Source organism: Hemiscyllium ocellatum, chromosome 39, assembly GCF_020745735.1.
Source record: "Hemiscyllium ocellatum isolate sHemOce1 chromosome 39, sHemOce1.pat.X.cur, whole genome shotgun sequence".
Taxonomy (NCBI): Eukaryota; Metazoa; Chordata; class Chondrichthyes; order Orectolobiformes; family Hemiscylliidae; genus Hemiscyllium; species Hemiscyllium ocellatum.
Window position 1 is genome coordinate 24,635,816 of NC_083439.1, and position 15,654 is coordinate 24,651,469.

At 41.6% G+C, this 15,654-nt stretch overlaps 1 protein-coding gene across 2 annotated transcripts in view; it reads right to left on the reverse strand.

Annotated features, from left to right (window-relative positions):
- The window catches only part of LOC132834396 (protein unc-13 homolog A-like), a 575,505-nt gene that overhangs the window by 469,807 nt on the left and 90,044 nt on the right, over positions 1-15,654 (reverse strand). For both annotated transcript variants that reach the window (XM_060853271.1, XM_060853270.1), the window contains exon 8: positions 12,882-13,041. In XM_060853271.1, coding sequence (XP_060709254.1) covers positions 12,882-13,041 — 160 coding nt within the window. The remainder of the gene's footprint in view (positions 1-12,881; positions 13,042-15,654) is intronic.

The following is a 15,654-nucleotide window of genomic DNA, read 5'->3' on the forward strand; positions in this document are numbered from 1 at the left end:
ATGACACAAGAATGCCAAATTTCCAAAGAAGCAACACTTTGTACTGCATGACTGGAACAGTGTGGTACTGGAAAAACACAGCCAGTCAGGCAGCATCCAGTGAGCAGGAGAATCGACGTATCGGGCAACAGCTCTTCATCGGGCGCATTCCAGATGAAGAGCTTATGCTCAAAACATCAATCCTCCTGCTCGGATGCTGCCTGACCAGCTGTGTTTTTCCAGCACCACACCCTTCGACTCTGATCTCCAGCATCAGCGCTCCTCACTTGTTGAAGAGTTGCCATGGAGACCAGAATTGCACGCAATATTCCAACAGTGCCTAACCAATGTCCTGTACAGCAGCAACATAACCTCCCAACTCCTGTACTCAATACTCTGACCAATAAAGGAAAGCATACCAAACACCTTCACTATCCTATCTACCTGCGACTCCACTTTCAAGGAGCTATGAACCTGCACTCCAAGGTCTCTTTGTTCAGCAACACTCCCTAGGACCTTACCATTAAGTGTACATGTCCTGCTAAGATTTGCTTTCCCAAAATGCAGCACCTCGCATTTATCTGAATTAAACTCCATCTGCCACTTCTATGCCCATTAGCACACCTAGTCAAGATCTTATTGTAATCTGAGGTAACCCTCTTCGCTGTCCACTATACCTCCAATTTTGGTATCACCCGCAAACTTACTAACTGTACCTCTTATGCTCGCATCCAAATCCAATCACAGATTCACACCTAATAGAAGAAGTTTTGCTTTGGGTTTAGCCTGGAAAGACAAAGAACCTTTAAAAATGTAACAACAAATTAAAGATAATGGATTTGTGCTGTTATAATGCAATGGGCACAATTATAAAGATGGTCCCTCTGCAGAGAGCCTGGTCTTACATGTACACATACCATTGAAGGCAACAGGACAGTTTGGGAAAGCTCTTAATGTAACATATGGAATCTTGTGCTTTAGTTCGGGGCACAGAATACAAAAGTAAAGAAGATGTGATAAATTTGTATCAAATTGGTTCAGCCTCAGTTGGAATAATGCATCCAGTTCAGAGCACCACACTTTAGAAAGAACAGAGTCATAGAGATATACAACACGACGGCATTCATGAGAAAAGTCTCTGAATAATTCTAGCAATGCAATGGCAAGTCAAATAGTCTCAGTGTTGAGACCATTCTTTGATAACAACAATCACACTCACTGACTGTCATCTTTACTTTATCATGTTTGACTCGACCAAAGACATTCAACTAGGTGCACCAGGAACACTTTGCAAGGTTTTCAATGTGCAGCCTCATATGGAGATTGGGAAATGTACCATGTCACATAAAGCTGTAGAACATGGAAAATACTAGAATCTTCAAACACCACTGAATCAAAAATCAAATGTTGGGACCTTCCAAAGTAGTGATTTCTATTGGCTCTGAGGTGGGGATGGTAAATGTTCAATATAACAAAAGAAAAAACACTGAAGGAAAAAACTAGCCTCATGGTGACCATGAGTCCATTGTTGCAAAAAAAACCTATCTGCACTAAAGTCAGCGATGCTCGCATCCCATGAGTGAATTAGGAAAAACTGCTTCTTATTCAAAGCACTTCTTCGGTCTTTTCTCAAAGCCAATCACTCTGGTAAAATCCAGCCTTAATAATACTGGAAATTCCAGGCCAATGCAGTGCCATCACCGAGCTGGAATGCCATGCATCATGGTGAAGTGGAAGTGGGATGACATGTTTGCAAGTTATAATATGACTGCAAATTTCCACTTGTGTCAAATGTATTGCTTTTTCCCTTCAACACAGAAGCACAAAATATTTTCACTGGTGTAAGAACAGTTATTGACTCTTTACACTATCTATGCTTCCGTTGTTGTTCATGGATTTCTTAATTTGCTGAGTTGACGACATGAAGTAACCCAGTGTATCACTGAAAACATTGCATTTTAAGCAGCTAAATGCTGAGCTTGAGCTCAGTTCCTGACACTCTCACTATCCACTCCACGAGGATGAAATCATCACCTCAGCATTTCACCAACAATGGAAAATTACTCACTGTACTGGCTCACGTCAGAAGCAGACAAAAAATGAAGTCAACCGTGAATGAAACGTCAAGAATTAGTCATGATTGCATTTATTGATTGAATATATTTGGTGGGATTTCTTCAAAAATGTGATATGAAGAGGAAGCATTTCAAATATAAATATAAATTCAGAATATTGAAGAGAATATTGTTGAGTGGGGTCCTGCAAGGCTCTGTTCTTGGGCCTGTGCTCTTTGTAGTTTTTATAAATGACTTGGATGAGGAGGTTGAGGGGTGGGTTAGTAAATTTGCAGATGACACAAAGGTTGGAGGTGTTGTCGATCGTATCGAGGGCTACTGCAGGCTGCAGTGCGACACAGACAGGATGCAGAGCTGGGCTGAGAAATGGCAAATGGAGTTCAACCTGGATAAATGCGAAGTAATGCATTTTGGGAAGTCAAACTCAAATGCTGAATATAGAATTAAAAACGGGGTTCTTGTCAGTGTGGAGGAACAGAGGAATCTGGGTGTACAAGTACATAGATCCCTCCAAGTTGCCACCCATGTGGATAGAGTTGTTAAGAAAGCATATGGTGTTTTGGCTTTCATTAACAGGAGATGAAGAGCCACGAGGTTTTGCTACAGCTCTACAAGTCCCTGGTGAGGCCATACTTGGAATATTGTGTCCAGTTCTGGTCGCCCTACTATAGAAAAGATACAGAGGCTTTGGAGAGGGTGCAAAGAAGGTTTACCAGGATGCTGCCTGGACTGGAGAGCTTGCATTATGAAGAAAGGTTGAATAAGCTCGGACTTTTCTCTCTGGAGAGAAGGAAGAAGAGAGGAGACCTGATCGAGGTATACAGAATAACAAGTGGAATAGATAGCTTCAACAGCCAGAGACTTTTCCCCAGGGCAGGATTGACTGGTACAAGGAGTCCTAGTTTGAAGATATTAGGAGGAAGGTATAAAGGAGATGTCAGAGGTAGGTTCTTTACGGAGAGTTGTGAATGCATGAAATGCATTGCCAGCTGTGGTAATGGAAGCAGAGTCATTAGGGACATTTAAGCGACTGCTGGACATGCACATGGATAGCAGTCAGTTGAGGGGTGCGCAGGTTAAGTTATTATATTTTACATTGGGATTAAACCTCAGCACAATATTGTGGGCCGCCTTTGCTGTACCTTTCTATGTTCTATGTTCTAATACAAAATCAAGTTAGCTTGCATTAGAGACACGAAAACCAAACATGCAAGCCTGAAATGGGCCGGCACAGATGAAGCCCAGAGGGTGTAATATAAATAGGGAAGTCAGGTATCACTGTTGCATAGATAGAGCTATATTAAATGCTGCAGTGATAGTGTTGTCCACTGGCCAGAAAGTTGGTGGTTACCTTGGAAGCACCAATGGAATTCACTGCCCATGAGGTAGCCAGTCATTAGGGCCACCGTGCCTCTCAGGGGGAAGGTCACATGTCCAAGAGCAGCCAATCAATTGGGAGGTCAGTAGATGTTCAGTGCCAGCAGTGGCCACTGCCAGTACTGCAACAGGCCCAGGTGCAGCCATCCCCCACAGTACAAATTGTTTGGATTCACTGTGGGATCAATTGAGAGGACCAATCGAAGTTGGCTGGCAGCGTGGCAGGAGAGAGAGAGAGAGAGAGAGAGAGAGAGAGAGAGAGAAGAGGGAGGGGACTTATTGTGGTGGACAGGCAGGGCTCTTTCAGTGCCTTGTAACTTAATGCCAAGTACCTCGGTAGGCCATTAGGTGCCTGACTGGAAAGGAACCCACCGGGCTCACAGCGAGATGTTGAGTGGCTTTCTTTCCCACCCGGTGTACACCCATCCCACTATGATGGCTGACACCTACACCCTATGAAAGGACACAAAAATATCACAGAAGGATAGCATGTGTTTGTTCAGAAAATTCGACTGTCAAATGCACAGTGAAGCCCAAAATGACACAATTGTGCGGTCGAAAAAACAAACACCATTTTATAGATGTACAGCGTGAAGAAGAATACTCCTACTTGTTCCTATTTTTAACAAAAGATTTAAAGAAAGTTTAACTACTTTGAGGTGCCATGAGACCCAGCACTGCACCCCATCCCCACCACTGTATGAAACAACTCACAGCACATTGCTCAGTGCTTGGACATTCTGCTATTGTATAGGGGAAACTGCATTACAATCTGATAAAAGGTCACAGACCTGAAATATTAACTGCTTCTCTTTTCACAGGTGTTGCCAGTCCTGCTGAGTACAACATTTTCTGTTCTTATTTTCCCTTTGAAACCGAAGTCAAAGCAGATGGAACTAAACGGTTTTTACCAGTCTTCTGCTTTGCCATGCTTTTATTTCTAATAGCTCACTTCATGTCCTGAATGCAGAATGAAGTATTGCAAAGCAGTATTAGGTATTCACAAAGATAGGACCTGCACGTATCAGTCAAGAAACAGAACCCAAAATGATGGGCCGGCTCATGTCAAAAATAATAATGTTAATGATATAAAGAGGGCAGAATTATGCCCTTACTGAAGCTGACAGGATTGGGAAATTATGAAGCAATTTGCCACGGAAAGAAACTTACCCCCTTCTCCATAAGACCAAAGGACATAGGAGTGGAAGCAAGGCCATTCGGCCCATCAAGTCCACTCCGCCATTTAATCATGGCGGATGGGTGTTTCTATTCCACTTACCCGCACTTTCCCCGTAGCCCTTAATTCCTTGCGAGATCAAGAATTTATCAATCTCTGTCTTGAAGACACCCAACATCCGTGCCTACACTGCACTCTAGCAATGAATTCCATAGGCCCACCACTCTCTGGCCGAAGAAATGTCTCCTCATTTCCGTTCTAAATTGACCCTCTCTAATTTTAAGGCTATACCGTGGGTCCTAGTCTTCCCGCCTAACGGAAACAACTTCCCAGCATCCACCCTTTCTAAGCCATGCATTATCTTGTAAGTTTCTATTAGATCTCCCCTCGAACTTCTAAACTTTAATGAATAAATCCCAGGATCCTCAGCTGATCATCATATGTTAGGCCTACCATTCCAGTGAACATCCGTGTGAATTTCCACTGGACACGTCCAGCGCAAGTATGTTCTTCCTGGGGTGTGGGGCCCAAAATTGGACACAGCATTCTAAATGGGGCCAATTCTCACCATCATCAAAGTAAGAAGGTCCATTTGGGATTTTCTCAACTCACCAGCAACAAAGGCCATGGAGTGACCAATTAATGGCCAGTTAAAAAGGTCTCAACTCACCACCTCCCTGATCACCGAGCCACTAACCTCCCCCACAATCAGGAGGAAATGTGGCTATCTCCAGAATGGAAACCATGGAAACTTGCCGAATGTGGTGGGTGCTCCAAAAGTCCCAATTTGGCGATGATCACAAGTGACAGAAGGTGTTCTTGGAAAAGCCATCCCACTACCCTCACCGCACTTCACCTGTACCCAAGGAAGGAGGATAAAAAGCATTCTAACCACTTGATCCCTTGAAAAGCAGGCCGAGTTTAGGACCCCATGGAAGGAGCAAGCCTTGATGAGCTAGCCAGATTGCAAACAGATTGACAACTGATTGGGGGAATTACCTTGGCAGTGGGGGTGACATGTTGGTTACCAGCTAACACTTTCAACCCCACACTTTGTTTAGATGATGAAGAAATTTACTGCAATTTTCTCAATGTTAAGCCATTTAACCAATACCACACAGACTCGGGTTCTTATTGAGGCAGACAGCTGAAAATTTATTACCAACTTATCCACATGTGCAACTCTGAGGTGTTCTATTAGTATAAGGTCTGGCTTCAATGGTTGCTTTTGCTGTTACAGTGTCTACACAGTTGACTGGCTGACTAACCAACCGACTATTGTTTAACTGATTATGAGAGTAAGATAGAAAACTTTTAATTCGGGTGCCACACACTATGATGCAATCGAGCTGTCATACAGATATTTGAGATCTGTGCAATATGATGTCTCCCTTTTCCCTTTGCAGTCTAATAAAATAGTTCTGTTGAGTATATAACAAGGAATCACATTGGCATATTAACTTTACACATGACTTGGCAGATGTACACTACAGCCAGAGTCAGAAACAAAAACTGAAATTGCTGGAAAAGCTCAGCAGGTCTGGTCGCAACTGTGAAGAGAAATCAGAGTTAACGTTTCGGGTCCGGTGACCCTTCCTCAGAATTCGTTTTCACAACTGGATTCAGTCCTTATACTAATGGCTGACAGACACAGGTCAACTCACTGACTGACAACTTAACTGATTGAAAGTAAGGTGGAGATCTTTTATGAGGGTGTCACATTTCCTGAACCCATTCAACTGTCCTAAAGGTATCGTGCCTTTCCAAAATCTATGCAACAACACTTTGATTTGTCAATCTTAAAATTCTCTATTAATTGTTCAACCAGCTTCACAAAAGTGGCACATCATCATTTTTAAAAACTTGCTTGATTTTCTCGTTAATTTTCCATTAAACTTTCCACAGCAAGTTATTTCTGGAAATTAATGGTACATGTACCATTTTATCAGCATCAGGATTGCTAACTGCGGTGCCAATCGGCCTCTGCAACCCAGAAATTAAACAAAGTAATTTAAAACCTCATTCCTTTTGGTCAACATTTTCAGCAGATATTGAAATGTTTTAATTTTAGTGTTTTTTTTCCACATTTTGGGCGGCACGGTGGCACAGTGGTTAGCACTGCTGCCTCACAGCGCCTGAGACCCGGGTTCAATTCCCGACTCAGGCGACTGACTGTGTGGAGTTTGCACGTTCTCCCTGTGTCTGCGTGGGTTTCCTCCGGGTGCTCCGGTTTCCTCCCACAGTCCAAAGATGTGCGGGTCAGGTGAATTGGCCATGCTAAATTGCCCGTAGTGTTAGGTAAGGGGTAAATGTAAGGGTATGGGTGGGTTTCGCTTCGGCGGGTCGGTGTGGACTTGTTGGGCCGAAGGGCCTGTTTCCACACTGTAAGTCTAATCTAAAATTTCCTTTGTCTTTTGCTCATCCTAATAAATTAATTTCTTTCCATGATATTTATTCCTGAATCTGATCTGATGAATTCACCCATTCTAATCTACCCTCTTTCTTCATCATTCCTTAGTTTCTTAACCTTCAAGCCTCACTGGTTGAGGTGACCCACCATTCACCATGACTCAGTACTTTCACCAAGTTGGAGCATAATGATTTGTTTTGAGTGTTATGGAGCAGACCAAACCCCTCAAAATATTCAGAAGACAGTCCAGACCATAATTTTTCTTATTTTAAACATAAATGTTTAAGTGTTAACATAAACATAAGTGTTACATTCCAATTTGATTGGAATTCAATTGATCAAACTGCCAGATTTAAAGCAAAACACACTTTATTCATCTACTATAGTTAAAACACAACAAAAGAGGAAAGTAATTGGAATACCTTAACTCTATTGGAAAACCATAACAGAATAATAGATACAGTAACTATTATTAATTAACTGTTTCAATATAGTAACATCTCATAGACACAGCCTTGGCATAACGCAAGTTCAGAAAACAGATTATCTCACATGCAGTTCTCCAATCCAGGAGGAAAGAACATCAAAAGACAATTCTGAGAGAGACAGAGCTCCGGATATCAGCTGTAGCAAAGAGAGATATGGCAGTTTTTCAATAACCCCAGCAGCTTCTGCTGAAAGCTAAACTAAAGATCCCAGTTCTGTGGGAGTTTGACCACACCCTTTCATGCTGCTTCTATTGTTACAACTTTTCAAAGAAAGTCCTCACAACCTGTTTACTTCAATATTGGATTTAAGAGGGTTCATCTCTGTCTTAAAATCTCTCTTCAAACAAAACCAGGACAAAATAACTTCTTAAAGTCACAGCATCATCACATGACTCATAGGTTGCAGATAAATGTATAACCAAAGACTGAGACTACAGGATGCCTCAGTTTTGCACTCACCTCAATTCCTCTAGATCAGGGAGGAGCGGGAGGATAGAAAAAGTTATAGCTCCTGATTACCACTCATAACAACTTAAGAAACAGGAGCAACAGGAGGCCATTCAGCCCCTTCAATCTGCTTAATCATTCAATAAGATTGCGGCTGATTCAATTATGGTTTCAACTCAACTTTCCCTCCTGCCTGCAAACACTCCCAGCAATGGTCATCGGATTTGACAGCTCTGTATTCAAATAGCCTATCAGTGTTCACTCTGACTTACATAAGAATAATGATTACTCTCACTCTTGTTAGCACATTTCCTATAGTATGGGGTCTTTAAAGGATTTTGTATTTCCCATAAAGTTTTATGAGTCAAATAACCCTAATCATTCACTAAAGACAGAGTCCTGGCCAAAGCGGTCTTTGGTTTATGTTCATTCTTCTCCAAAGTCCTTCCCCATTTACTTGCAGCTGTTTCATTACAATAAATGCATTTAATTATGCCGCTACAAACAACTCCTGAGCATTAAATGCACAAATCATTCCCATTTGATCGAAACGAAACCACTATGAAGGGATCACTCTCACTCAGCAGAACAACTCCCAAGCTCTCCAGCAAAGCAAGCCTGGGTAACGCGGCTCCATAAAAAGAACAAATCATTCCCGGGCAGCTCCTTAGCACAAAGCCAATCTGATTCTTGCTTGGCAGCACAGCTCACTCGCTGCCATCAAACCAGTCTGACAGTCAGCAACTACACACCTGCCTCTGGCTCAAAGACCCAATTAAAAGCAAAGTTGGCAGCTGCCCAGACGAGAATATTCCGCTATGAGCAGCTGTCACCTTTACTACTGTCCTCCTTCCCTTCTGCCCACATCAGTTCCAGCTGTGGCTTACAACCCTAAAATATTTAAATACATCTTCCAAGCTCCACGTTAACTGCTGATTGTTAAGAAGGTTTATTCCTCCTTTAAAGAATCTGTCATCATTAACTCTTAAAGAACACTCTTTGACCTATGACACGCAGTAAACAATAAGAGACACGACTGAATATCGGGTTTACAGCTCAGATATTCCAACAGTCAGAGAGTTGGTGGAACAGAGCTGGCTGGAGCTACACATTGGGACTAAACAGAATCTGGCTCTGTTGGAAACTGCTCATCAATCTTAATTCTCTGATGAGCAGTTTTTTTTAAAATCTGGAACCCTATGAATTTCTTCACCATCTGGAGAAAGTCTATTAAAAAGTCAGAGAATTTAAAAGATTCTGACTCACTTCAGCTTAATAGCTACCCCAGCAGGGTTGAAGGATTAAAAACCTACTCAAATGGAACTTCCAACTCCACAATGGACCCCCAAATACACCACCCCAACCCCTAATGCCACCTGTAAAGACAACTATCTCCCCCTGACTCGTTACCCTTCCCACCAGCACCTAAATCCCCAGCCCAGCCCAGACTGACTCGACTGGACCTGACCACACCCTGGTCCCACTGGATTGGATGTTCCTCAGCTCACTCAGGACCAACCTGACCAACTGACCTACACTGGCATTATATCCATCTGGCTCATTGCCCTCCTATCTGTCCACATGCCAAACCAAGCCCTCACGTACCTCGCACGCTTACCTCGCCTCAGTCACTGTCAAAGTTCTTTTGGGATCTTTAACTCCTTAAATATGGCAGCAAGTGTCATTAAAATAGGGGGGGGTGTTGGACTGCGACACTGATCCTGCTTATACATTTCTCCCTGGTTTCCTTTAACGGTCAGATTTGGGACAGGCCCAACTCTAAATCTTGCCTTAGCCAGTTTTGACATAACTGCCATTTTCTACTAATTGTAAACGGTAAAGTGTGCGAAGTCCCAGAAGACCACAGGGCTGCTCTCTCCCTCAAGAGAGATGACTGGAGGTGATTAAGCATGAGGGTCACCACGCCTCAGTCAAGGCAGGGTTGAGAAGCAGCTAGTATGGGAATATTGCATCTTCTGATTGTAATAACAAAGACTATGGCATGAATTTAGGTTCTGCTGTACTGGAGCTGGGCCTGTATCAGCCTTGTAGCCTCTCAGTGCTGAACAGTGAACCACCAGAGGCAGCCTGTGCCAGTATTCTCTGGAGGCAATGGATCCAGTAAAATCGAGATGCTGCACTGGCTGGTGTGATGCCAGAATTTCTAAATGGTTGACAGATTCTGCTATCACATCAATGGACAGATCAAGAAAGAAGAAAAAAAACAGCTAGTTTATAGTCTGCATTGACATTTTACATTAGGCCAGTATTTGGCTTGCAAGCACTACACTGGAAATCACCGCTGGAGGGACAGATAGAGGCGTTGTTTTGCTCTGTACTTGTTTGTGTTTGAACCAACCAGATCCACTGAAGACATTTCTGTGCAATGAACCAGTGCTGAGCTGTAGGATAAGTGCTATTTAATAAAGCCAGGCATTAAAGTTGCAGAATCATCCTGAATAACTTTAGCTTAAGCAGTGATTGGCGAAAGCATAGCAGTGTATTTTTTCAGAGTTTTTTTGAGAGTCAGTGCATAAACCAGGGAGGACAGAGGAAAGCACAAGCCTAGTCTGGGGGATCTGGGTGCAGTGCAACTTCAGCACAGTGAGAGAATTCAACAAGGAAAGCTTAAGAAAAAAGGTTCAAGAACAGCATTGAGGAGGAAACATGGAGGATGGCAAGAGGTAAGTCTGTACTCTGGGTGAGGGGTTTTCAATGTTTATCACCAACAGTGGCTCCATGTCATTATCACTTGCTGATTTCTGAAGGACACAGCTGCCAGTCCAAGGTGGGCAGAAGAGGAAAAATATACTTCACTTTGCCGTCACCAGTCTACCTGTTGAAGACGTACCTGTCCGTGAGAATACTGATTAGAGTGACTACTGCACAATCCTTGTGGAGACAAATTCTGATCTACTTTAGAAAACATTAACCGAAATCTAATTTAGTAGGAACTTGCTTTATTTCAGAGAACATTGAAAACAAACAGATTATTTTATTGTGCTATAAGTTTTAATCGTTTTAGTCCTTATTTGTTTATATGCTTGATTTGGTAATCATTCACCATTTAAGTCAGCTGAAAATATACATACACATTATTAATGATAATTAATTATCATAATTCTTTAAAGTAAAACATCCCTTGCATTCCAAACTTTGAGACATCATTCTTCTGAACAAAACTTAATTGAAAATTTCCAATATATTTAAGAGATTTGCATAATTTATTGGGATGGATTAGGGATTGCAGGAATAAATGAGTTATTCTTTCATTTGCTGGCTGGAATACGTGGTGTAATACAAAGACCAGTACTTAGGATTTCAGCTGTACATAATATATATCAATGATTTGGGTATGAAGACCAAGTGTAATATTTCCAGATTTATCGATGATACAAAGCTAAGGAATGTGTATTGTGAGGGAAAATGTGGAACATTTTCAGGAGGATTTGGACAGGCTTTATGACTGGTCAAGATGGAATATCACACTTAATGGGAAGGTCCTGGGGCGTGTTGCTGAACAAAGACCTTGGAGTGCAGGTTCATAGTTCCTTGAAAATGGAGTTGCAGGTAGACAGGATAGTGAAGAAAGCGTTTGCTGTGCTTGCCTTTATCAGTCAGTCCATCGAGTATAGGCATTGAGAGGTTATGTTGCGGCTGTTTAAGACATTGGTTGGGCCCCTTTTGGAATATTAGTCTTGCACATTCCTAGATACTATGGACAACTTAGCATAGCCAAACCACCTAACCTGCACATCTTTCGACTGTGGGGAAAAACCGGAGCACCCAGAGTAGATACTGGGAGAACAAGCAAACTCCGCTCTTTCAGTTGCCAGAGGGTGGAATCAAACCCATGTCCCTGTTAGACAGCAGTGCTAACCACTGAGCCACTGTACCACCTTATCAAAATCTTCTGACAATCCAACTCTATATACAACTAGTGACTCCTCTTTTTATCAATCTTGTTCATGACACCCTCAAAAAAACTGCCAACACATTTGTCAAAAATTATTTCCTATTCGCAAATCCACGCTGACCATGTCCAATCAGGACATTCTTATTCAAATGTGTATTTACCACTTCCTTCATGACTGCTTGAAACATTATCCCCACTAGTCATATATGATGATAGGTCTGTAGTTCCCCATTTTCTCCCTTACTCCTTCCTTAAACAGTGGGGTTAAATTTGCAAGATCTGATTAAGTTTGAGCATCATTAATATATCCAGTCCAACCTCCTAACTAATACTAACTTTCTTCAACTCTTAATTCTACTCAGTCACTTGGATCTCTAATTCTGAGAGATTTCTTGCATCTTACTCAGTGAAAAACAATTTAGCTGCTGTGCCATTTCTCTATTTCCCATTACAAACTTCCTTGAATCTTCTTTTAATTAGCCACATATGTCACAGTCAAATGTTTCCTGTTAAGTAGCTGTAGAAGCTTTTACTGTCCATTGTTATGTTGTTTGCAATATAGCGTTCATAATCTACTCTTTCTTCCCTCATCAACTTCGCAGTTTTATTTATTCTAAAAAAAGTCCTAATCCTCAGATATATTACTATTTCTGGCTACCATAAAGCAGAATTCTTCCTAAAACAATTTTTTTTCCACTTCGTAGGGAGCAAGAATTAATCCTATTGAACATCCCCAAAACCATCTCTGCAACTGGAGATTAATGACTAACATCCACCAGTTCGCAGGCAACTTGCTTAATTTTTGGTAAAATCCCACAGGAGTCATCTAAAGAAACTAGACGTCAAACTAAAACCACTCTGATGCTATCACTATAATAGATTATCACCATAATGAACCACTCACTATTAAGGTAAAGACATCTAGATAATACCAAACAAACTTTCCAAAATGTAAATATTTCTCAGTTTACATATGATTTAAAAATATTTTTGAAATGAATAAATTTACTACCTTAGTTCTCTCACTGGTAACAGTCTTTCTTTGGTTTTGGAGTACAGGTCCACTAACCCAGAACGATGCATCAACTGTCCATTTCCAGCTTTTGTTGATGAATTATGACTGCAGCTTTGATAGTCCCAACGGAAGTCTTCACGAGTGCTGTCTGAGAGTGCTGCAAGGAAGTAGGAGTGATCGTGAAACTGGAACTTAATGTAAAATGCAACATTCTTCAAATCCATGCTCTACACTCAGAAACATCACAGGAATCCTAACAGTAATTTCCAAAGGCATTAGTCATCGCTGATACGTGTAACTATATTGAATGACAAGACAGTAGACTGTATAATCAGCTGTCAAACTCAAAGACCACCTAATAAGGTGTCCACTGTAGCCCAAATAGTTGGACAAACCTCAGATATGATCATCTAAAAATTCTGAATTGTTGATTACTTGGTTAAGGATGATGAGACCTGAAGTACTTGATATCAGATCTTATCATAGAACTAGTGTGACATTACACTCTTCACCTGTGTGGGCTGTAGACAACAGCTTAGAAACCAGACCACTGGAATCACAGCCACATTCAACTAAATTGTTCTAGAGATCCAGCTGTGGATTGCAGAGCTATAGAGGAAAGATATAACTCAAGGACTGGAGTTAATACTGGGCTGGGAGTGAAGTCACACAGGAAGGTTATTAGAGCAAAGAAAGGGAGAAATTGCAAACGGAAGGAGATTGAGAGTCAGGCATTTCAGGAGTTACATCAAAGGCATGGACTGGAGGCACCATTTAAAGTGGGGCATAGAGGAACTCCTCCCAATTCCGCCATCAGTGAGGGCACTTACTTACTTTGTGCTACCTGTAACTCAGGGCACTTTCCTGAGTGCAGCCAATAAAGGCAGATAAGTATCGAAATAGACCCATGAAACAGGCTGCTAGGTTCTTTATTTGTTTATGCTAAATGAAGAACACCTGATTCTGTCAATGTTAAAGGACACCAATTGTTTTTCCCTGCCCAGTAATGCAAGTGGTGCAAGTGGTGAAATTGTGTACCTGCTCCCCAGCCACCATTTTGGCATCTTATTAAGCCATGTAAAGCTTGACAACAGCTTGTTACTTATCGTGCATTAAGTACCTGACAGAACAAATTAAAGGAAAATTAACTTGAAAAACAGGTACCCAAAGCTTTTCCCCTGAGGTCCCAAGCTGCACTGCTCCCTCTTGACTTCCTCTGACCCATGATTCACCCACTGGTAGATCAAGCTGGATGGTGAAGCTGTCACTGCTACCCTCCTCCCCTCCCACCTGACCCCCATTCAGATCTCTGACTAACCTTATAATCAGATCGCTATCTGCACACTTCCACAAGGACCCCTGCTGTTTTCTAAGGATGTTCTAGTTATCTGTTTACAACAGCAAGTCACCAGCAGGTCACAGCAAGGCAGCTGAGTCAGGTGGGCCTAAAGCATACAGAGTAGAGAAATCAAGTGACAATTGGTTTGTAACGCTCATTTGATGTCAGCAATGCCACTTTGAAGCTGAACTCTCCAGCTAACAATTTCCTTCATCTCACATGCTGAATAAATATTCCACACTTAGGGGTCTAAAACTGGTCTAAAGCTACAGGGCGTAGGCTTAAGGTGAGGGGCAAAGATTTAAAACGGACTTGAGAGGCAACTTTTTCATGCAGAGGATAGTGCATGTATGAGACAAGCTGTCAGAGGAAGTGATGAAGGCTGGTATAATTACAACATTTAAAAGGCATCTGGATGGATATATGAATAGGAAGGGTTAGAGGGATATGGGCCAAATGCTGGCAATGGGGCTTGATCAGTTGGCATGCATGAGTTGAAGCAAGGGGTCTGTTTCCTTTCTGTATAACTCTATAACTCCTTCTCTACAGGACAGTGGAGAAATCCAACCACGTTGCCATAAAATCAGAATTCATGAAACCGGATTGTTTTAGCCTATACTGATGAGCCTTTGTCAGATTTATTACAGTCCAAAGAAGACCCAACTTGCAGGAAAGCCATTCAGGTGGTGAATGAAACAGATGTCCAGTATTAAAACAGATTAATCCGAAGAATCTGTTCACCTTGTAAGCTGCAAAATCACAAAATAAAAACCATATACACCAAAACAATCAAAGGACAGAACCTGACACTAAAACATCTTTGCAAACACTGTAGAAAAAAATCTCATGGATGCAGACAATGCCTGGTTTTTAAAACAGAATACTTTTATCATAAGCAAATAGGTAACCTTCAGAAAATGCGTCAAAGCAGGACACAGTTACAGAAAAGCAAAAGATTCAAGAACTAGCCACACAAAGAGATAAATGAGGTTGAACAGTCTCTAATAGAAGAAAAATTCTATTCCTATGGAATATCAGTGACCCTGACCAAACATTTTCTCAGACGTTTATATCAATAAGTAAGTTAGACACGGGAGCAAGTATCACAGCGCTGTCTGATAGAAATAAATCAGATATAAATGCACAAAGTTAACAGTCTTACAGTTCAAGGAGGAACTGCAGATATCAATTGAATAATCTTCCACACAAAAATGAGCATTCTTTCAAGTTCCCACAAATAATCTCAGGGGAAAAATGAAACCTTCTGAATTTGTAGAGCGAAGGTGATTGGGGCGGGGGGGTAAATGGATGAGTGGTTAATGTAAGTATATAAACAAATGTATAACAATGTAATTATTACGAGGAAACGAAGACTTGGGGGCAATGTTGCATACTGGTCTAAAACAGTCTCAGAAAGGTTAATACTTGATT